Source organism: Pelodiscus sinensis, chromosome 21 (assembly GCF_049634645.1).
Source record: "Pelodiscus sinensis isolate JC-2024 chromosome 21, ASM4963464v1, whole genome shotgun sequence".
Classification (NCBI taxonomy): domain Eukaryota; kingdom Metazoa; phylum Chordata; order Testudines; family Trionychidae; genus Pelodiscus; species Pelodiscus sinensis.
The window spans coordinates 4563669-4587256 of NC_134731.1; the positions used below are offsets into that span (position 1 = coordinate 4563669).

At 48.1% G+C, this 23588-nt stretch overlaps 1 protein-coding gene across 1 annotated transcript in view; it reads left to right on the top strand.

Annotated features, from left to right (window-relative positions):
• VPS53 (VPS53 subunit of GARP complex) overlaps positions 1 to 23588 on the top strand; it is a 112010-nt gene that overhangs the window by 73225 nt on the left and 15197 nt on the right. Inside the window, exons 14-18 of the mRNA XM_075904662.1 lie at positions 2232 to 2474; positions 4476 to 4623; positions 6647 to 6729; positions 11711 to 11789; positions 19061 to 19209. Of these exons, the coding sequence (XP_075760777.1) occupies positions 2232 to 2474; positions 4476 to 4623; positions 6647 to 6729; positions 11711 to 11789; positions 19061 to 19209 (702 nt within the window). The remainder of the gene's footprint in view (positions 1 to 2231; positions 2475 to 4475; positions 4624 to 6646; positions 6730 to 11710; positions 11790 to 19060; positions 19210 to 23588) is intronic.

Below are 23588 nucleotides of genomic sequence, written 5' to 3' on the forward strand. Positions count from 1 at the left end.
AGGAGGTGTAAAGAAACACAAACCACTGATGTTACTCACTGTGGTCTGGTTTTTTATCCCACGACAGTATGGCTGCAGCCTCCAAACAGAGTGCGAAGCACAGCTGTCAGGATCGAACAGCAGCTGCTGAATTTAGTAGGATGTTTACTAGAAACAGGCCATGTCCGATATCCTTTGAGACGCTGAAGAGATGCTGCAGGTTACCATATGTCAGCCATCTTTAGTAGGCATCTGCTCCGCGGATCCTCCGGCCATGGCAGGAAGCTCACTTTATTTTCTCTTGGGAATGAAGATTGGACCCTCAGCGTCAGGGTTCAAATTCCTTTGCCCCTGTAGGAGATGCAAAACTTGCAGGCAGGGTTGGATTTCCCAATAGGCAGCCTAAGGATGTGCTTAGGGCACCAGCAAAGCAGAGGCACCAAAAAAAAAGAGATTTTACGGTATAGTATTGTTTTTATTTTGAATTACATACGGGGGGCACCATAATCTTTTCAGTGCTTAGGGCCTCTAAAGGTCTTAATCCAGCCCTGCTTGCAGGCAAGGGCTGAAGAACCCGAGCCCGGCACTTCCAGTTTGATGCTGCAGAGGTTGAAGAATGACAGGCATTCTGTGGAAGTTGGTTTTGGAAAGTTGTGATGGGTGATTCCTGAAGCCCGCCATCAGAAGTGTAATGGCAGAAAGGTTATTGTGCTCTTTTCAGGGGAACGCAGTGCACGTGCCTCTCCCAGCCTCTTTCGGTTAATTATCTTCTTTGCCAATTCTCGGATTGAATGCAGAGCTGGTTTGAAAATGTCAGTTGAAATTAGGCAACGGGTGGTGGGGGTTTTTTGGAGAGGCGTTAATGGAAATTTTTTTTGGCTAAATGATGTTTTTGCAGAAAGGATCCACTTTGCATGGAAAAGTTTGATATTTTGTTGAAAAGAATGAACGGCTGAAAGTCGAAATATTTTGTCTGAAAAGGAAACGTTTCAGTTCAGCATGGCACTGCTCTGCCTTGTGGTTGTTGTACTTCAGTTGTTTTGTGGCACCGTTTCCCCCTATGGATTGGGCTGGGCTATCTCTACCGTGATGCACCACAGCCAGGCACCAGACATTTTTATGGTGCATCCTCCTCTGCTTATGAAGAGGAGAGCATCAGAGCAGAAAGAGGCTGGTTGGAGAGCCCAGACCATAAAGAAGAATGGGAATGTGAAGATCCAACCGTAATGAAGCACCATGGTGCCATTTTGAATGGGAATTTCGTGTTTTTGCTGAAATATTTTGGTTTTTGATATTTTGCTGAAACCCCAGTGTCTTCTGTGGGTGGGGGAGGGGACACTATTTTTCAGTCAGCTCTAATGAGATGCATCACACAGACCATCCGTACTGGAAGAACAGAACATGGCATGGTAATGCTGGGGACCTGGTCTTGGGAAAATGGGACCAACGGAGCTCCCTTCTGACCAGCTGAATTGTGTTGAGTCTGTAGTGCTTGCCTTGGCCATCGCCCAAGCGGAAAAGCCTTTTCTCCGTGGTGGGGTCGACTATGAGTGAACGTCATTGGAACCTATACAGCTGAATGCCGCAGCTCCCCTGTAGGGGTTCTAGTTAGCCAAGAGCGGGTTAACTCGGGTGCTCTGCAGTTCAAAAGAGGCAGCAGAGGCACCACGCTTGCACACAATAAGTAGTCAGTGATGGAAAAGAACTTGAATGAAAACACACTTGCATGTGTTAATAATAATAGTCTATTAATGAAGTTTCTTTAAAGGATTTGTGCATTTTCGGTTCAACCCTTCGGCAACTAAGGGAAGCCATAAAACAAGAAGTCACGCCAGTGCTGTTCCATTTCGAGCATGTCTCGTTAAACGGCATGTCCCACGTGGCCCATTGTGATGGAAGCTGAGCTGTGCCATGTGACTGTTACTTCCACTGGTGCCAGGAATGACATCGCGAGCAGAGGCTTGGTGCCCTTGCTGGTCCTGGCAGAGTGTGTAATGGTTTCTATGTAGCTGGAGAACCAATTGAAGCCGCCATTTAAAATTCTGAGTACAGTAGATCATGACTCTTCTGTCCTGTTCTTGATTGTTACACAAGCTTTATACCGAATGGGTGGGGACTCGAGGTCTGAAGCATCACGCAGCTAAGATTTGAATCCACTGTGTTGGTATCCTACTACAACTCATCTGGTTTTAAGTGACTTACTTTCTTTATTTAACCACCACATTAAAATCTCTCTCTTTTTCGTGCGTTAGGAATCTGGGCGAGCTGATCGACAGGTTTGTCTCTGATTTCAAAGCTCAAGGGCCTCCCAAGCCCAATGTGGATGAAGGGGGAGCTGTCCTGCCAAGCTGTGCTGACCTTTTTGTCTATTACAAGAAGTGCATGGTGCAGTGTTCGCAGCTCAGCACCGGTGAGCCCATGATAGCCCTGACCACCATCTTTCAGAAGTACCTCCGGGAATATGCCTGGAAAATTCTCTTTGGAAACCTGCCCAAGTGAGTTAAGTTTCCCAAAGAAGTGAGGCCTGGGGAGGCCATATGGGAAGAGATGTGTTGTGACGGTAACTGGTTAATCAATCAACACTTGTGAGTGCCAGCGTGGCACTTTGAAAGGAAGCGTATAGCTGCGGCGTGACTCTCTTTTGTACTATTATGGTGAGTTGAGAGAGGGCAGGAGGGCAAGCAGAAGAACTAGTGCTGGGATTTTCAAGAGACTGAGAATTAGCCCCTATCCCGTTGTAATTTAATGGGAGTCAGGCACTCAGCCGAGAACAATAAACACTTGAGAGCTGACTTTCAGAACTGCTTGTGCACAGCTGCCCTAAAGGCTGGTTCAGACAGGATGTAATAGTGTAGTCGATTAACCGACGAACCAGTAAGCAAAAGCATATAGGTTAATGCTATAGACTACCCGCATTTCCCCCCAACCCTTGCCAGTACAGTTTTTAGCAGGCTGGCCAGCAGCCCAGCTCAGTCCCAGCTTGCACTGGATGCTGGACCTACCCCCACTGCGGCTCTGCATTTAAAGTGTATTAGGAGCCAGGGGGCTCAGTTCCAGCTCGTGCTGGGTCCAGGAGCTCAGACCCCTCCCGCCCAGAAAGGGGCTGCCTGGGGACTATAGAATGGTCGACTAACCGATAAGAATTCACGAGGTTAATCGACTATTCAGTTAACCGATATTTAACATCCCTAGTTCAGACCCCGGTTCTCCGCTGCTCTGCACCTTGTGTGGTGTGCAAAGTGTGTGTGAAAGACCAGATAGGAAGTGTTGCATTGTATACCAGCTCCACATAGTATGAATATCAACACAAAGGGTCAAGATGCAAGGTAGTGGATTGTCAGGTGCCCTCACCTTGGGTCCTTGTGTGTGTGTCAGTCCTTTTGCACACACCTGTCCTTGTCACACATGCACACTACAAGCAAAATTGTATAAGCACCGTTTTGAAAATTGGGACAATCAAGCGGATCCTGGTGGGATTCAGATCATTTTTGCAGGGTTCTGAAAAGGCTGGGTTGGAACTATTTGAGGAGGAGGGGAGGGATGTTTACAAACACATAATTAATTGACCGAAGCCACATGTTGTTCTGTTAAACAGGTGACAATCCAGTGAAGCCATTGGCGTCAGTATGGATTTACACTAATGTAAATAAGAATGAAAAATTTCTCAGAGAATTCAGGGAAATCCTCAGTGTTGGTTACAGATCATGTATATATACAACTATTTGATATGCCCGGGAGCAACAGAGTGAATTTCTGAACCCAGCTAAAATGTTTTACATATGGTAGTGGGGTTGCATTTAGAAAAGTAGAAAGATGAATTTAACGTGTGTTCTCCAGCAGACCTCAGTTGCATTCTTTGAACATATGATTTTTTGTGCTCTGTTTCTGCTGTCCAAGATAAATATCGCTGTCCTATTTTTTTCAAAAAGGATTTGGATTATAGAAGGTTGAAATAGGCAGGGAATTTCCTGACTCCCAACTGTTCTGATCCTTTGATTAACTGCCGTGTATCAACAAATCAGTGGAAAATATTGGAGAGAATCTCCATATGCTGTTTTTTATTGTCCTCCTAGTTACCGCAATATTTGAAATGACTGCTAAACTCTGAGAGAGGTGTTGGAAATCTATTTAGTTAAATAGCTTATTACCATGTTGTGTAATAGCTACTGAGATCTTACTATAGCCATGAAGTAGAGTAGTTGACAACCAAGGCAAGGTTAGCCGTGAAATGTGTATTCAATTTGATCAAGGTCTAATGTACTAGAAAGGGCTTGATTTTCCATCACTTCTTACTTCTAAGACTGGTTGTAGCTGAAACAGAAGTGATGGGCTTGATGTCAATGTTATTGGGTGAGACTCTTTTGCCTGGTTTATGCTACAGGTCAGACTAGTTCCTCCTGGCCATACAGTGTGTGAATAGTGCGCTGGGCAATGTGTGTACAGGTACCAGAAAGCACAGTTGATGGTTCAGCCTCAGTAAGTTTATCTCCCCCCAGAACAACAAGCAGCGGCGGTGGACTGACCATCACCAGCCTGCTGAAAGAAAAGGAGGGCTCGGAAGTGGCCAAGTTTACGGTAGAAGAACTTTGTCTGATCTGCAGTATCCTCAGCACTGCAGAGTACTGCTTGGCAACAACCCAACAGGTGAGCTCCCTCTCCAACACCTGTAGCATTGCATCCCATCTACCGTCTGATCAGTGCCTGTTTGCTGTGGCGTTAAGAACCCCTCCCTCCTTGGCCCCTGACTGCACCGAGTAATATTACAGGCTGTTCCATTTTAAAATCAAAGGTGGCTACTAGGATGTTAAAATGTGTTCCATTTTGTAAACGTGTAACCACTGACATATTCAACAGTTACACGATTACACGCGAGGGAGGGGAGGCGGGTGCCGGTGCTCACTGGAAACTGGCTTTTAAGCTGGCTCCCTGCAAGCACCGGCTCCCACCTGCCCAGGCTTATCGGTTAACTTTGTACACAGATACACGTCAGGACCCCAGTCGCTGCTCCTCCAATTTAAAAAGTCAGCAAGGTTCTGTGCTGAAGTTGCCATGGCGATTTCTGCTGCGTATAACGCTGTGTTAACAATTCTGGAACTGGAAGGTTAATTAAAACCACATTTCAAAGGAAAGAGAGTAGATTTTGTTGCCCTTGCTGGATCAGAACAGTTTTGTGAGTTTAACGTCAATGGGTTTCTCACTTTTGGGTAGCTCTCTTTCATACTCCATCTGTAAACTGCTTTAATCCAATAGAGGGAGAATCGTCAAAATCCCTTCTCTCATTCCCCTTCAAGGCACGTCCTAATGTAGGGCCAGGAATGTGCATCTTCACTGAGTGCCAAGAAAGGGGACACAGTGTTTCCTTGTGGCTGCTCCTCGCCATCACCATTAACTCTCCATTTAACATGCTCTCGAAATCTTAGCTTAGCGGATGTCCCTGTGTTGCTCATCATCATGGCCAGCCCACTGGGAACTGAACCGGGGAACTCCAGAGTTAAAAGCACGGGCTGCTGCTGCATTAGCTAAAGAGCCAACATCCTCCAGCTGCAGCTATAACAGACTCGTAGCCTCGGCACATCTGGCACAAATGGGGTTCTGTAACGCACATTGATCAGTGGGTTACACACCTCTTCAGGCGAGTTCACCCCAAAGTACGTTGTCATGTTAGGCTTGTGTGTGGAACTGGACCAGAAACGCTGGCTTTCACAGGGCATTAACGCTTCAGTGACACAACACTATGGGTGTACAGCAGCGGGTTTCAGACTGGGCTGGGACTCTGAGGTGGGTTGCAACTAGGGATGTGAAAGGTTAACCGGTCAGCATCACCCTAGACAGGTGATGCTTCCCAGTTGCGGTTAACCAGTAACCGATGGGGGCTGGAACAACTCCTGCCTGCCGTGGGCCAGGGACTGCTCCAGCCCTGCCGGAGGCTTGCCATAGATTGGGGTTGGTTGCTCTCACATCTGGAGCAGCCTTTGTGTGCAGGGAGTCTGGGCCCACCAAAGGAGGGGATGGTTCAGTGGGGGCTGGGAGGCTGGAGCTGGCGGCAGCCCGAGCCCCAACACGGGGCTGGGGATAGGAGCCGCATGGGCTAGGGGCTGCTCCAGCCAGGTTGGAGTGGTCCCCGGCTCAGATCTCGTTTTAGTCGGTTAACCTGTTAGGTTGATCTAACGTTTAACTGGTTAACTGATTAACCGGGATTTTCCATCCCTAGTTGCGACCCCCTTTGAATGGCGTCACCAGGGCTGGCTTAGACTCTCTGAGACCAGGGCTGAAGCCTGATCGCAGTCTGCGGCCAAACCAGAGAGCTTAAGCCGAGGGTCACGTTTCAGGCTCTGTGGCTAGGCCTGAAGCCTTATGCTTGGGTTTTAGCCCCCCCCACAAGTGAGGCTTGGGTGGGCTCATCTTCTGCCCCTCTTGCTGAGGTCATGAAGTCATTTTTGTTGTCAGAAGGGGGGTCACTGTGTAATGAAGTTTGAGAGCCCTGGTCTGGAGCTTCGGAGACATGGGAAACCTTGATTCCGGTTACCGTTACAATCTCAGACACGTTGCAATAGTCTAGGGCCCTTTCCTGATGTAAGAAGCTGGTGTTTCCAGGAGCGTAGGCAGCTACGCGATGAATTTAGGTAGAAAATCTGATTTCTGTCTGTTACACATTTTGTCCCGACAGCTGGAAGAAAAGCTCAAAGAAAAAGTGGATCCAAGTCTCATGGAAAGAATCAACCTGACCGGAGAGATGGACACATTCAGCATGTACGTCCAGCAGGGCACCTTTCCATAATGCTGGCCAATGTTATAGCTCATCTGTTCAGTGGTGCAGGCCAGGCCAGTGCTAGCAGAACAGCAGGTAGATAATGCCATGGCGACTGGAGATGCCATCGTGCTGAAGCCTGGGCGTAGGGTTTTCCCAGGGGAAAACGCAGTCTCTTTCCTGGATCGCCCAAGAGCATGCGTGATCTTGACCACAGACATAGTGGTTCCCCACTGTTATGGCCAAAGGAACAAAACGACTGAGGAGGAAAGGAAATAGTGAGCTCCCATCTGGAATAACACTTGCATTTTGGCAGCTGCCTGAGATTGCTGTTACATTTCAAGCAGGAAGCCATCCTGGTACATTCTCCTTCCTGCAGTCATTTCCCAGTGTAAATCAGAAACATTTTCATGATCATCGAACATTATTTCATGTGGCATAAAAGGATCGGCCCAAGATGCAAGGTCCTTGCCTTTAAGGAATGTAATTGAGGGGAAACGGTGATCATGCATTAAAATGAATTTTCTCCTATTGCCTATCTTAAAAAGCCCATCACTGGCTCCTTCCATCCGAGGACCTCAACTCTCTAGCCATTTAGCCTCTGAGGGAAGGTAGTCATCTTATCCCCATCTTCTTCCAGGTGAGAAACCTGAGCCCACAGAGCCATTAATTGGCTTGCCTAGGGTCCCGCAGATACCCCGACTCTCTGATCTTAGTCACAGAACCTCAGTTCCTTGAAATTCTAATGGAACGAGGGTTTAATCAAATATATGCGCTTGCTGATGCTTCTCACCACCCCTGGAGCTGTGATTTAGTGAGGATAGCAAGCCCATGCTGCTCTGCTGCTACCAGAAATGCTGTTTGAAGTTTTTTCCTGTCTGGCTCTGGCTAAGACAGTCCCTTCTCTCTCACTGTAATGGGCGGGATCCTCACCAAAATTCCCACGCAAGATTTTCATACGCTTTAGGGTTCCTGCTGCTTCTTTGGCCTGGTTTCCTTTAGGGATGTTAATGGCTAACCGATTATGGTTAACCAGTAGGGGCTGGAGCAGCTTCGCATCCGACCATACCTACCCTGTTTAATTGGTTAACCAGTTAAACTTAACGTTTAACCAGCTAACTAATTATACGGGATTTTACATCCCTAATTTCCTTCTGATCTGAGCAAACTCCCTTTCCCTGCGCGCACTCTCAAATCCTAACTCAGAAGAGCAGATCCCTGGTCTCTGAGGTTAGAAAGACGTTCCGTGGCTTGGTTGAGGCAGCAAAGCAAATTAACCCAGAATTGGGAATGTGATTTGCCATTCTGCCGTGTGGTAGATTCTCCTAATACAGGCAACAGGAGGGCGTGTGCTGCCTTCTGCCATGACCTGTTCTTACAAGCCAGCTATTTTGCGTCCCCTGTCAGTTGTGGTTGTCTCGCGTGGCTGCTAATGAGATGAGGTTTTGGGAATTGTTTTGACAGACTGTTCACACATGGCTTTAAAGTTGGACCTTTAAGGCTGATGCATCTCATAGCAGAGGCTTTTAATGGCCCTTAAATCAAAGTAGCACTTCAGCCAGCATCTGGAAAGTGTAGGACATGCCTATGAATCTCAATTTGATATATATAGGCATTTTCTTTAAACAATAAGCAAGTCCTTTCTACTGGGATCTGGTGCCTAGTTATGCCCAGAAGTAAATAAAGCCATAAAATGTTTCTGGTGACACACCCTGTCCTCTGTTTTACCACACATGTCATTAGGGCTAGCAGCTGATTGTTTTTGGTTTTTCTTCATTGTAATTGCATAAGAAAAGGGGGAAATTGTTGGAATGCATGTAAAGAATTTGTATTAGCAATTAGCTAGGGAAACGTTTGTCATTGGAATGAGCGTGCAGGTCATTTAGGAAATGACAGGATGGTAACAAACAGTCTCTTCTTGAGGCAAACTTGGAGAACAAATTGAATTGTGGTCTGAACATGGAACCAAGAAACTCGTAAGGGTCTCTCCCCAGCTCTGCCTCTGTGTGACCCTGGGCAAGTCACTTAGGGATGGATTTCTTAAGGGTTTGTTCTGACCCTCTTGAGAGGGTGTCGAGTTTGAATTTCTCTGCCTCCTTGGAAAAAGCCAGTCTTAGTGTCTCCATATCTTGGTGTCACCCATGGGCAGCAGGTGAAAGTCCACCTGGGAAAGACTAGCCCTGCCCCTGGAGTCAAGCCCCGCCCACCCGCAGCCCCATACTTCCTGGCCACCTGGAGGGCCAGGGCTGCAGTGCTGTGAACCCAGCCCCAGCAAGGGAGCTGGGGACCCAGCCTTCCCTGGTGGCCAGGGCGGGTAGGCAATTCTGAGAAGGCTGTGCCTTCCCTCGCCCACATTACCAGCCGCCCATGGGGTCACCGTCTGTAAAACGGGCTAGAGACACCTCTCTCGCAGGGGTGATGTGGGTTAATTGGGCTGTAAGCTCCTCGGGGGACAGCCTGTCTGTGTCTGCGGAGATGTTTGTATAACCCTGAGCTCAGCAAGGCCCCAGGTCGGGACAAGGATTCTGGGCACACAGCTGATAACGCGCTCTGCGTTTGCTGCTCGGTGTGTGCTGTGCTGGAAATCAGGCGCTGCTGCAATCCCATTGCTCCTGTAAGCCCCTTGGGCCGATCTTAAAAAGCGGATCCCCCCTCCGCTCCCTGACTTGATCTCTACTGCTCTTTATACAAGACTGGGCCTGGTGACAGAGCCCTAGGTAGGCTCCTAACATATGGAGACCAGTCAGGAGCAGCTTCCTTTCTGTTAAACTGGCCATGATTTATTTTGGTGCTAGACCACAACTATTTCCTACATCACACTGGCAGCAGATGCCCTGTAGGACTCGCACGTCCCCAGGCAGCTCTGCTACCTTGGTACTACTGGAGCTTGTGTAATTTCCTTGGGGGGTAAATCCTGGGGTGCCAACCAGATGTCAGAAAGGCACACCCGCTAAGGAGTGATGGCCGCAGGTATTTTCCTTTGAGTGCAAATGCCACATAAGAGTGTTACAGGCAACAGGCACTTCAGCTCGAATAGTTTTCAGGCTGCGTTTGGCAGGCTTGCCTGTCAAGGTGGCTTTTTAGAAACATGCTGGATAGGAGCAATTTTTCTATATTGCGTACTGCTCCTGTTGTCACGTGTGTTGAGCTCTACTGGAGAGCTTTGACAGCTTGCCTGGTCTGTTGGGGAGGAGTAAATTGATAGCCGGTTGATGGCATTCATCTGTGTCGGGTTGGAAATCTTATTTGGGGTCGGGGGGCTGCTGATCCACAGAAAAATGAGTCAGAGGCCGCACACAAGTGAAAAGCTAAGAAGGAGAAACTAAGAAAGACAGAGACACTCCCCACATTCCCCTTGCACACCAGAGCCTAGGGGGCCCCAGGCTAGTACATTTTGTGTGCTCCAGCCCCATGGGGAGGTGAGGGGGAGCTGGAACACTAGCACGGGCTCCCCAGTGCTGGGGGGGGGGGAGCCCCAAGCCTTGAGGGCTAGATCCAGGTAAACCAGGGACCGCATCCAGCCCCTGAGCCTTAGGTTCCCCACCCTGATCTATGTCAATAATTGGATTTAAATGTGTAAAGAAAAAACTCCATCTCTTGAGCTGGTAACTTGCAAAGCAGCTTCTACAGAATTTTGCTGATGGGGGGTGAGTGGGAAAGAAAGCAGCAGTCACGGTTTCTCACGCACTCATCAAGTTCCAGTTAGGCTCGCATCATTTGCAAGGTAAATAGCAAACCATGGTCGTGGGGAACTAAGAGGTCACTTAAAAAAGGCTTGAGGCTTGTTCTGAGGTTAAAGTTGGTTTCTTTTGTGGGTGATTTGCCTGTGCACCTCCTAGCGAAAGTCTGCTATAAAAGCACTACGGGGCCACCTGTTCTTCCACTGCTGTTTTAGGTCAGGGTGGGTGGGGAACCACTTTTGGGTCAGGGCTGCTGACGCACAGTGAAAAGCAAAAACTCCTCCCCCCGCAAAAAAAAAAACCCCTCACTGACATGGCCCCTTGACCGAGGAGAACGACACTCCCCACATTCCCCTCACACCAGAGCGTAAGGGGGCCCAGGCTAGCAGATTTTGTGTGCTCCAGCCCCACAGTGGGGCAGAGCAGGAGGGAGCTGGTGCGCCAGTGCGGGCTCCCCAGTGCTGGGTGGGGAAAGGGCTGAGCCTTGGGGGCCAGATTCAGGCACGCCAGGGGCCACAGCCAGCCCCCAGGCCTTAGGTTTCCCCGGCCCTATTTTAGGTTAAGCATCCTCTACTGGCCCATGGTTCTTAAGTCCAGACTTTAGTGCAAGGGGATCAAATCTGGCTCTAAGTAATATTAGTCGTTTTTTACACAATCCGTAGCTTATTCTGCCCTGTAACTCTGGGGAGCCTAGAACAATGGACTGGTACATCTCTAGACATGCTATGCTGAAAGGAGGACACATTCGGAACTCATCCAGATGCACAGTCTTAGCTCCTTTATTTAAAAGCCTTTTTGTAAGTGTCTCCAGCTAATACTGCACGGGAAGAACAAAATATCCAGTGGAAGCCACCCCGATGCGGCATGGTAGAGAACTGCCTATTGGAAATGAAATAGTCATTGTAAAAAGGCTGGTGGAAGTGGCTTCAAAGATGCAGGAAGTAAGGGTGTGGGGGGTTTGCTGCAACACCTGTCTGGAAGTGGTTTCCAGCATATGCCAGGTTTTCCGTTTGGTTCAGTGGCTCTCAGCACCCCCACTATACAAATTGTTTCAGCCCCTGGAAGTGATCTGGTACAAGACTGGGATCCCATTCTCCTGTATAAAAGTGTGTCTGTGGATTATCCCACCGCTGTCATCCGCATGCACAATGTCTTGGGCTCTAAGTGCAAATTCTAGCAGTGCACCTCTTCACACTGCAGTACATGTGCAGCCTGCATTTTTGTCTCCTCTACCATTCAGAGAAGTCCGTGTTGGTGCTGGCTTACTGAATTCTGTTGTAACGCATGCACTTGACTTTTGCAGCGTGATCTCCAACAGCATACAGCTGTTAGTGCAGGACTTGGATGCAGCCTGTGACCCGGCCCTCACTGCAATGAGCAAGGTAAGTTTTTAAGAGGTTGCCTTCGGTCGTGCTTTGCACCTGTTGCTCGGTGACGCTGTTCGGTTTCACTCTGGGTGTTTCCTTTGCCCTATTCTGTGAATAACTGTGTGGTACTGGCTTGGTTTTTAAAGCTGCCACTGTTTTATAACTCCAGGCACGTTTCATTTCCGACAAACTCTTGTGTGACTCTGGTAAGAGCTTCTGTTCTCTCGCAGCTCAGTGAACCACATGAGCAAAATATCTGAATAAATATTCATCCCTGTCCTTCCTTTCAGCTCTCCCTGCTTGTGGGAATCTTGGAGAGCGGGAGAAATTTGATTAGCTCTAAATGCCACATGCAACTTTGTGGGTCTATCTTCTCTACACCAGAAGCTTTACCAAGCCTTTTCTGCTCTCTTGTTTAATGCTAGTCTGTGACTTGTTTGCCAGAGGTACCCGAAGGGCAGAATAGGCCTGGATTTTGCCGTGTCATTTCTCTAACACTTCCAGTGACACGTGGCACTGTGACAGCAGAAGCCCAGCCTTTCTTTATGGTCATGTCATCACTCCAGGGAAGATTGACACTGCTGCAATCGATCTTCCGGAGTTCGATTTAATAGGTCCAGTAAAGACCCAGTAAATCAAACTCAGAGGGGGCCCCCATCAGCGGCTGGCGCTCCTGTGAGGAGTAAAGGAAGCCAACGGGAACGTTTACTCCCATCGGCCTCCTGCTCTGGGATAGCAGGGAAACACAAATCAAGGTACATCAACTTGAGCTACGTAATTAACATATTTGGAGTTCCATATGTTAATCCGACCGTCCCCTTTAGTGTAGGCCTGGCCTGAGTCACCAGCTCTTTTGGGTTTTGGGCAATTGCCTTGTCCTCTTCTACTCGTCAGTCGAAATGTAGAGCTGTGTGTGTGTCTCCAGAGTGTTGTGAAAAGCCCACATTGCTTTCAGGTGAGGACACCGAAAGTAGGTTGAACCTACTGGTGGGGTTTTCTCCCAATTAGAAATATTAAGCAGAGGTCTCTATTTTGTAGCAACGATGCACTTCCTAGCTGCCATGAGTTTGAACAGCATTTTGGTTGGTGATGTATTCCAGCTGTAACTACCCTCCACTCCCAGTGAGTGAGAGTTGGAACGCAGCTCCAAACAGAATTTGTATGTCCCAGTGGAAAGAGGGTTTTTCGAGGGAAAATAACACTGGGGGGTGAGGGGATTAGCGCTTCAGGTGTTGCTTATGTGCCCTGTCAGTCCCTCAGATGCTCTTACCCCCACTAAGACAGTATGTCCAAACCACTGGGCTTTGGTTGCTTATACCAGAGCAAAACCACAGGGCTGGGATAGCAGCAGATGGTTGGCCATTTATTTTTATCTTTGGAACACCAGCAAAATGAAATCCATGTGAGGGGAATGATCGGCTATAAACAAGCTAAGCACGGTGAAACTTGCTAAGTAAATACTTGTCATTTGCACACCCTTCCTCTATGTGCAGCAAGCCAGCAGTTTGTGAGTTGTACTGGTATTTTGAAAGAGCTGGATTTGATGTAAGATTTTTTTTTAACTTTCTCAAGACCTAATTATTGTCTCTAGCTGAATTACAAAGACATTAACATTCGGGCAAGTAAAATTTCATTTACTTTTGGAGGGAGGAAGGATGTGCCTATGAATCCACTCTCATTTTCCTGTAATATGAATAGATGTCTGTTCCAGAGCCCTTGCTATTCCTTAGTTCAGATCTTTTACCGTACCCTCAGAAACCTGCAAGGCAGACCAGTCTGGGTTCTTTTGTAATTCTGCAACATGGCTGTTTTCTTGGGAAAGAATTTGTTAGAAGTGAATTATGAAATACCCAAGCATCTAAGTGTAGCTTGGCTTCGTTATTCATAGAGAGATTTCACATGGAAAATAAATAATGTGAATATCCATTTCAGATGGAAATGGTCCCATTTTTTCTCTCTCGAATATTTTGGGCAAATCTTAAGTGAAGATAGAACTCCACCTTCTAAAATGTGTAGTCTTTGGGCATCAGCTGTGCTTCTGAGTAGATAGTTACTTTTAATAACTGCTCCAATAGCTATTGTGGGGCACAACCTGTGTTTTATGGTGTCTTCTCCTAGCCCTTCAATTTTAGAGGTGGCATTTATAATTGGCATGCTCTAAGTACAGATGGTGCTGTGGAAAGGCAGAAAGACAGCACTCTCCAAGAGCTTCATCTGATGTGGATAAAAAGGGCGCACAGGGCTAACAATTGAAGAGCAAGCATAGGCGTGCGCACAGGGTGTGCCGGGTGTGGCTAGGCACACCCTAATGTCTCAGGCCTGCTAGCGGCTGCTGGAGGAGGAGAGGAATTTGTGATGGGGCGCCGCAAACCCTCACTTTAAATTCCCCACGGCCATCTACGGGGCACTATGGGGCAGAGAGAACGCATGCGTGGTGTGCTGTAATGCTGCGCAACAGGTGAGAGGGGAGACGCCCGGCCGTGGCGTGACGTCACGGCCCGGGACTTTCAAACTGTGTGGCCCAGCTCCAGAAGCAGCTGAGGCCCTACTACAAATGCTGGCCAGCCCGAGCCATTTTTGCACTCTGGGCCCCGCAGCACCACCCCTTATGCACCCGGGAGTGCCCCTGCCCGGCAGCACTGCACAGCCCCCCGAGGCACCTTTCCCCCAGCCTGTCAGCACCGCGCAGCCCCCCCCGAGGTGCCCTGGGGACACTGTGCAGCCCCCCCCTTGAGGTGCCCCCCCAGCCCGGCAGCACCGCGCCTCCCTCCTCCCCCGAGGCACCCCGGGGATGCCCCTGCACGGCCCCCCTGAGGCACCGTTCCTCCGGCCCGGCAGCACCGCGCGGCCCCCCTGAGGCGCCCCGGGGATGCCCCTGCCTGGCCTGACACCACCGCACGGCACCCTGGGGGCGCCCCAGCTACGGCCTGGCCGGCCTGTAGCTTGGGCCAGCTCTGACTCCAGCCCCACGAATTGGAAGGCAGAAGCCGAAGGTAAGGAAGAGAAGGGGAGAGGAGGGAGAAAAATAAGAGGAAGGGGTGGGAGAGGAAGGGGATTGTGTTGAAGGGAGGGGGCAGGTCAGGAGAAGAAAGGGGAAAGTGCTAAGGGACAGGGTAGAGGGGAGGCAAATGCGAGGGGCCAAGTAGAGACAATGAGGAAAAGGGCAGGAGGGGAGGTGTCAGTGGGAGGGGGGACAGGGTGATGCTGGGAGAGGAGAAGGTAAGGGCATTGGGGGCTAGAGGGGAGAAGGGGAGGTGCTGGGAGAAGGCTTGAAAGAAGGAGTGGGCATGAGGAAGGCAGGGATGGAGCAAGGCATGTGTGAGGGCACAGGGGCATGAAGGGAATGAGGGCAGAGGGTGGTGAGGGGGTGGGCATCAGGAAAAAAGGGGGCAGGGGCAGTGAGGGAAGGGGGAGGCACCAGGAGGGTGCAGAGGTAAGGGAAGGTGCAGGTGCCAGGGGATTCTGGGGGTGAAGCAGAAGGGCAGACACCTGCAGGGGAGGGACCAGCACCAGAGGAGAGAGGCAGGGCAGGTGTTAGGAGAGGGTATGAGGAGGGGTAGTTCACATGATCAGAGTGGGGCTACTGGAGGAGTAGGCACAGGGGGGAGAGAAGGGCTGGTGGAGGGGGGCAGGTTGCAGGAAGGCTGAGGGCAGTGAGAAGGGCAGGATTCAGGACAGCAGAGGAGGGTGAGGGGTTGGGGGGCAGCAGGCACCAGGGGAGCTGATGGAGCAAGGGGAGGAGACATGGCAGCAGAGGGGAAAGGGAGAGGTTTATAAGATATTTATTAATAACTTGGGTGCCACAGTGGCACATCCGAACAAGCCACATGAACTCAGTACTGGTGCACAACACTTCCCCCCGCCTCTCCACTCCGAGGTAATGTCTCACACATTGGGGTAATGCAACTGCAGGATAGTTGCATGAGAGGAGTTTTGGGGAGGGGGGCAAACTAATCCCTATTGGTAGGAGGATAGTGGGAAAAGTCCTTGGAGGGGGGGGGGGTCACATGACACCTTTTGGTCATGTGTCCATCTTGCCCAGAGAGTGTTACCTCCAGAGGTGTGGCCAATGGGGGTCAAAGTACATTTTTAAAAAATTCTTTGGGTGCACACCCTAATGAAATGTGCTGCACACGCCTATGACAGCAAGAATGTGTAGACACAACAGTGACAGGCAGGCAGCATTGGGAGAGTTTGATGAAAGTGGGTTTGAAGGAAAGAGCGGGAAGTTGTTGGTTGCAACTGGATTTGGAAGGTTCTTCAGGTGCAGAGAGGGCATGAAAAGATGTAAAGCGAGAGAGAAAGTAGTTCAGGGACAGCCTTACGCGTTGAAGGAGCAGAGGGAATGGGTGGCATGGAGGCATTATTGTATTACCTGGAAACAGTCTGCAGTGGTAGGTGCCTTACGGATGAGTTAGACGAGTGGGTTTTGCCCCTAACGGTTGGTGGCCTGGTTGTGAAAGCTGAAAAGTAGGTGGGAAACCATTGTGAGAATGAGGATGAGAAACTTGACTTGGATGCAGAAAATGAGAAGAGACTCAGCACAAAACGTCCAGTAGTGACCCGTGGCAGGCGTTGGGAGAGGTCTTTTGCTCAAGGGTCTGTGTGCATGTGTCTGTCATGCATAGAATGTGCAGTGCACTAGCGAACGCTTGTTATGCACATCTGCCAGCAGAAAAGCTGTGATTTGTAGTCTGACATAACTCACAAAGCTGAACGTTTCTCAGCGTGAGGAACAAAACTTGCAAAATAAACACTATTGCAACGAAGCGGCCACATTGCTGTAATGTGAACTGCCTTCATCGGAACATTTGTTATGAATTTGTATAATAAAAATCCAGGACTTCTGCAGCTCTAGTTACATAGCAAACCACCCGAGTTTTGCTGGTGGGTTTTTTCTAAGATCCTTGCTGAGCCCCTCAGCACAGTACGCTTTCATCTGTTCAGTTCGCAGCTGCTCATCTCTTTGTCTCAATGTCTGGGTCTGGGTGTCACATTTTCTCTCTCACATGTGAGACCTTATCATTTTGCTTGTTTATATGTAATATAGTCCAAAGCTATATGAAATGCCCAAGCATCTAAGCATATCTTGGCTTTGTTATTCATAGGGAGAGTTCACATGGAAAATAATGTGAATATTCATTTCAGATGGAAATGGTCCAGGTTTTTCTCTCCTCTTGAATATTTTGGGCAGATCTTAAGTGAAGATAGGACTCCACCTTGTAAAATGTGTAGTCATTGGGTATCATCTGTGCTTCTAAGTAGATAGTTACTTTTAATAACTATAACTTGGAGATAGCCCAAGGCAAATACAAACGGAAAAAAACACTTTCAAGTCCTGAAGAGTAAATTTAAAATGACAGCAGAAAAGTTACCCTTTACCAGAAAAATTGGGTTCATATTTCTTTGGATGACTTTTCAGTATGTGTGTGCATGATTCCTTTCGTTCTAGCTACTGTTGCCCTACTGAAAAAATGCGTGTGCGCGCGCACACAGTTAATTTGAATTTACATTTTGATAAGATTAGTTATCAGAATTGCTTTAGGAATGAAACCCAGCAAAACAAATTGTCTACAGTGCTGTAGGCGGGGGAGAGGGGCCGTTTCTGTACCATCGGCTCAGCAATACACTTGACATTGGTCTAGATGTGCTCTGTCTATCCTGATCATGCACTGATTTTGAATTGCCATCGGTGGGGAATATGTGGTGCTGGGAATGTGTGACAGTGTGGCAAGCAAACAGTTATTAGCTCTATTTCTTCAGGTGTGATAGTTGCTGCAAACCACTGAAGAGCAGTTGAACTAGTCTGAACAGAGCAGAGGCAGAGTTACAAACTACTGAACAGGCAGTGAGAAAACTGTCCCTTTCCTACGGAGTGCGTGTGTTTCGCTTCAGTTTTGGTGACTTAAAAATGCTGTGTATGAGATGTATGTAGACTCTGCCACTAGACACTGGAGATTTGGCTGCTCTTACCCACTAAATCACCTGTGCCACTCATCATCGACATGGAGTTGAGTCTGGAAAATCCTATGGAACCAAAGCATCTATAATAAAATTAAAAATAGCAAGGGAGCATTACAGGCAGATCTGGCACTTAGGCAAGCAAGTTTGAAGGTAGATACTGGTAGATACTGTCCAAACGCATCTCTTAAAGGAAACAGAAATAGTTGCATCTTTCTCCCAACCCCACTTCCCCCTGCAAATTACATCCAGATTTCCATCACGATTTTGTTATTTTGTTGATTCATAATTCATCTTTGTGGCTTCCTTGGATTTTAAAGCTGCAGTGCGAATCAGTTTCCTGGGACCATATTACAAAAGGGAATCGGGTGCTTACCATTATTCATTAAACGTGCTCAGACAGTAAGAGCCCTAAGCAGCATCTCTCTGGATGTTCTTACTCCCGAGGGGGGAATTGCTTTAGGGACAGAAAGGCCTCAGCTGTTTACCTCCTTTCAGAAGGGGTCCGCTGTATGTTTTGTTCATTGTCAGAGCATCAAAAGTCTTACTAAAGACACCTACTCAGTTGTACAGGAAAGGCACAGGAAAGAGAGGGGATTCAGTCATTATTCTTTTGCTGTTGTACAGTGTTAGGTGTGCGTTTCAGATGCTCTGGAGTCTTGCATTCTGGCCTCCCCCACCAGGAATGTTACGAGGGTTGTGTCAGCTGAGCTCCCATATGGAACATTTCTGAGTTGCACTGGGTTCTTTGTCTCTTTATCTAGCTGTCCTCAGCCTGACCACCCTCAATTCTTTTACTCTGATTTGGGAGTCGAGCCTTTTTCCGGTCTTGCAGGCACTCTCTTAAATGCCCAGAATTAGAATGTATGGGGATAATTCATTTCCAGGAACGGCGAACGGTTGAAAAGAAACTTTCTAAGAGGCTGGAGTGTCCCCGTAACTTACACGCAAAGCTATTTATCCCTCTGCTCTTTCCATGTACCTGCGCACACCTGTGTACTTCCACCACCCGTGCACTGGTTCATATTCTGACCTCAGCTCTGTATTAGGGCCATTCTAATTCGCATCGTCTCTATTGCTCAATGGTGCTCTGGTTCTGTAATTGGATGAGAAAGCAGATCTTCATTCTCTGCCAGGGGTTTGGCCATCGATCAGCTGACATAGAAGGCCACCTGATTAGAGTTATGGTGACTTTCTTGGAGACTCCCTAGAGAAAAGGCTGGATTGGTAAACGCCAGGGCTCACCACAGTACTCTACGCTGTAGTTTATTTGTACATTGTCTAAAGCCTGATGAAGTAACCGGTCTTTTTATCCCCTCCTGCAGATGCAGTGGCAGAATGTGGAGCACGTTGGCGACCAGAGTCCTTATGTCACGTCCGTTATTCTTCATATTAAGCAGAATGTTCCCGTCATCCGTGACAATCTGGCCTCCACGAGAAAATACTTCACTCAGTTCTGTATAAAATTTGCCAAGTAAGTCTCTGCTCGGTCCCGGTGTTCTCTACCAATTCTGACTGTAGCTAGCCTGGTTCTATCCTGGCTTCTTAATACGTTGTATCGGCTTTTGATACAGAGGTCGAGAGCTTCCCATGTCTAGGTACTGGGGGCACCTGCAGCTGTGTGAGAGATTGTGAGGTGTTTGTTTTGAGTCTCCTGCTGAAGCAAATTTGCTCAGCTGTCTGCACTGGCTCCTTCTCACACACCTGGACCAGCCTGCGAACTGTTTTAATGAGCACTGGAACATCACTTTCTATGTGCAGAGGCTTCTGGTGTGAGCCTCTGTAAAAGACCCGTTTTGAGTGTCTGTATATGGAGTCCCAGCGCAGTTGACAATTGGCATTTGTAGCTTCATTATGGGGCTCTCTTTTCCGTGGTGTGCAGCTGTGCTGGCTCCTAACTCTCATGACCATTTTTCACCTTGTAATAACACGTTTTTTTAAACACTCAGAAGGTTGCAAAGGTTAGGTAGAAGTAAACACACACAGCGTGATCCTGTCCTCAAGCTGCTTATTTGTGTAAGGACAGGACCAACAGAGACTGGAAATACATGTCAGCTGTGTGGAGCCATTGCGGTGATCCTCTTCCGGGCCTTTCCGTGCTAGACAGATTAATAGTGATTGGGATGTGCTGGCTTTCTTTTTTTTTTTTTTTTTTTTTTTTTTTTTGAGTTGGGGCCCACCTCCAATTTATTTTCATTGCTGTTAAGAGCCCTCTTCTCTTAGGCCAGGTCTACACTACGCCCTGAAGGTTGCCCTAAGGTATGGAAACGCTCCTATCGACTTCTCTTATGCCTCAGGGTGCCCTCATTGTTCAATTTAGTGGGTCTTCACTAGACCCGTTAAATCGAACCCCGGAAAATCGATTGCCAGAGCGTCGATCCTTCGGTAAGTGGAGACATGGCCTTAGACCCTGTTGAAAATCCAGCTTCTGAGTCTTATTCAGAGCCGTGTTTCCTAAAGCCAGATTCACTTGGAAGGGATAAGGGCAGTTTTTTTTAACTTCCTTGTGTTCATCTGAAACCAATCAAGAACTGCAGGCCTATGACTAGGACAAAGCTGCTAGAAGGCTATGGTAGCTACAATTACTGTCTGCAGAGTTCTGCATGGCCTGACCACCCAAAGGTATGGGCAGAGAATGCGGCACATGACACATTTCATACTTAAAAATGCTGCAAGCTAATCTCTCCAAAGTAAATCATAAAGACTGGCAGTTCCTGTGTAGCCTTTAGAATCAGAACTTCGGTTCCTGTTCAGCAGACAAGGATGTAGTGGGATGTCTTGACAGCCATTAGCTTCTGCAGCCAGGCAGAGGGTCTGAGAACTGCACTCTTATTAAGGAGCCGTTACTGATAAATCATATTATAATTCTGCCCATAATAATTACTGTACAAAATGCTGTCTGTGAAAATGTATTGTGCATAAACCTCCTGTGTGGTTACACTTGAGTTTTATATAACTAACATGGTGATAAAGGGAAAACCCATTTACTCAGCTGTTCACAGCCCAGTCTTAATACCTTGGTTTAGTTGTCTCCCTTTTAACTTTATTGCTAAGCACATACCAAGTGAATTGTGGATCAAGCGCCCCAGCTCTCCCAGTTGGGAATAGTTCAGATGTAAGCTGGCAGGACTAAGTGGATCAACACTTGTTCTTTGGTAGACCTTCGAATACTCCAAAACCACCTGTTGAAAAACCTCTGAATACAGCTGTGGCCCTGTTCTAGGGCCCTGGGAAGTTGAGAGAGAGTCCTGCTGTCCTCATTGGGTCCAGGATTGGGCTCTGCTTGTGAGAATCCAGTCCCTTTGGAACTCCTGATGATGATTTGTTTTGCCAAGTTACATTTGAAGTCTTTTGAAAGACTTGCTTCTAAACAGAACCAGGACAACAGCCTTGGTCTATCTTAGCACCCGTATAACCTTCTAATACCTACTCATAGCCGCGTGCCGTTAAGACTCTCAATCCAGTTATAGGCCTGTCTAGTAGTTATTGCACCTTTTGTGTGCTACACAACACTGAAAATCCGATTGGTGTGCTTTTGCGTTGTGTGTGAATATCTGTTTCTTTTTGCACTGGCAACCACTTCTTAATTCTAATAGTATTGCACAAAGGCTGGTTTTCAGTTACGGGACCACAAGAGAAAGAAAGCATCTAACGTTGCAAAACTTAACAAGCCCAAGAAAATTCCACACCAGGAACCTGATATGTCTTTTAGTGTATGCCATAGTTTTTCCTTTTGGGCCAACACAAACATTCCCCAAATGGAATGGGGTAGTAGAAATTCAAAATGCCACTGAAGAGCAACATCAGTGAACCCCTCTCTTCCATTCTTATGGTGCCTAAATTGCTTCCTGATTAGATAAAAAATGTAGCATAGAAGAAGAGGCTTCCACATCGGCATGGGTGGGCATTTGCTCAACATACAGTCTAGTTTTGGAAGTTTTGAAGGAGATTGGAGCTGAGGAACAAGAGGGAGAAAAGCCCTGGTGTGTGATAGTGTTCGTAAAAGTAATCTTTTCTTCTGCCCCAGGCTGGTTCAGTGTTCGCTACTTACAGTAGAATCTTGAGGATAATTAGCGTGTGAATGTCCCTAATGACTGGGAGGGCCTTTGATCAGGCATTCAGTGAGCAGAATGATGTGAAAGAGGATTGCGCTGTTCAGGCAGCATATGCTCGTCTTACAGCAGCCCGAGTAAATCGTGTTGATTCGGCGAAAGGGGCTGATCTGAACTTGAGACGGTTATTTACATCTAAGCAATTGGCTTTTGCTAGAGTCTTTAGAACAGCCGTCTGCTTTGAACAACGTTCCGTAGCTGCTCATCTCCTATCAAACAGACGTACAATGGTTGCACCTCTCTCTCTCTCTCACTTAGTAGGGCATTGTGCTTGATGCACCATCAGTGCAAGGGATTGGGAAAACACAAGCCTGGCCAAGGTACCCCTGTTGGATGGGAGCCTTTCAAGTGCTGTGGTTTGTTTTCAGGCTCCTAATCTGTCTTGCTCCGCTTTATTCTTACCTTGGGGACTAGTCTGCTTGTGCATAGTATTTGGATGTGATTTTACAGCTCCAACTGTAAATTAGTCGTGGCATTCAAGTGTAGGTCTCTGAGAAACGTGCCCCAGTGTCCTCAAAGTGCTTAACCCAAGCAGGGAGACTACGCGGTTGAATAAATATACCTTCATCTTCACGGGACTGTCTGCATGTGGTGTGGGGGAGCCAGCTTGGGAGCTGACTTTAGGAACTGCGCTGTCTAGGCCTCCGGAGACAAGGTGCTCAGATTCGCTGAGATTCGCAGTAGCTCTCTGCCAGCCTGCACATGGAAGAGGGGTTGCGTCACTCTTCTCGCCCACCCTACCGGACCTGAGAAGCTGCTTCCAGTTACACGGGGCGTAAGCCACATAATATAACAGGCAGTATGCAGGGGCAGACAGGTCACTCCTCCCCTCTGTGCTCATTGCAGGGAGAGCGGCTGGCCATTCTCTGACACCTTGACATTTTCACACTAAGCGAAACCTCCCCCATTGAAGATTATGCCAGACAGCTAAAGGGGGAACCCTTGGGTCACATGAGCGCAGAATTAAGCAGTGTCACCATCTCCCATATGCAGCATGGACGCACTAGCACCAGACCTGCCCTGGGGTTAGGCCTCTGTGGGAGGTAATCTCGTATGCTCCTCGAACTGCTGGCCAGAGCCGCTACCGATTGTCCATTTTACAGCCTTGTATACACTCCAGCTGTTCTTGGCTCAGTCTGATTGCCCTTTGGGAGTTACTTATCCACCTGAAAAATGGACTTGGGAGACAGAGAACTTTCATCTTTGCCTTAATGCTTTCCCGTCGTAGGGGCTGGTGTTTGTTTTTCCTACCGTTGTTTAGGCTGTGCCGCCAAGGCTAGTTTTCTCACGTGGCTGGCCTGAAAGCCATTTGGGGGCAGCCCTGGAGCTTATTCTCAGTCATTTTGTTTTTAAAATTGTTGCCCATTGAGGCTCCCCTGGTATCAAGGCAAAAATTATTCAGTGAGAGGCCACGGTTGAGTTGAAAGAAGAGGGGAGACAATTCTTCCACTGAAAAAGCTTCTTTCCTTCAGGTGTTTTTCACTCATTTAATGAGAGTGTTCCACGTGCTGCAGACACACAGATTGTGTCACTCTGATCTGAATAAGGGCAAGATGTTACCTGGCGAGATTAACTGATGGCAGGACAAAGAGGGTCCTGGCCAGGCTGCTTTCTTCGTGGGGTGGAAATAAATCGCTTGACAGATGCAAAGGGAAAACCAACGGAATTCAAATCACTCCAGCCAGTGGAGCGTTCTGCCAGGGGAAAGAAAACAGACCAACTCCAACGAAGCACAGCACTG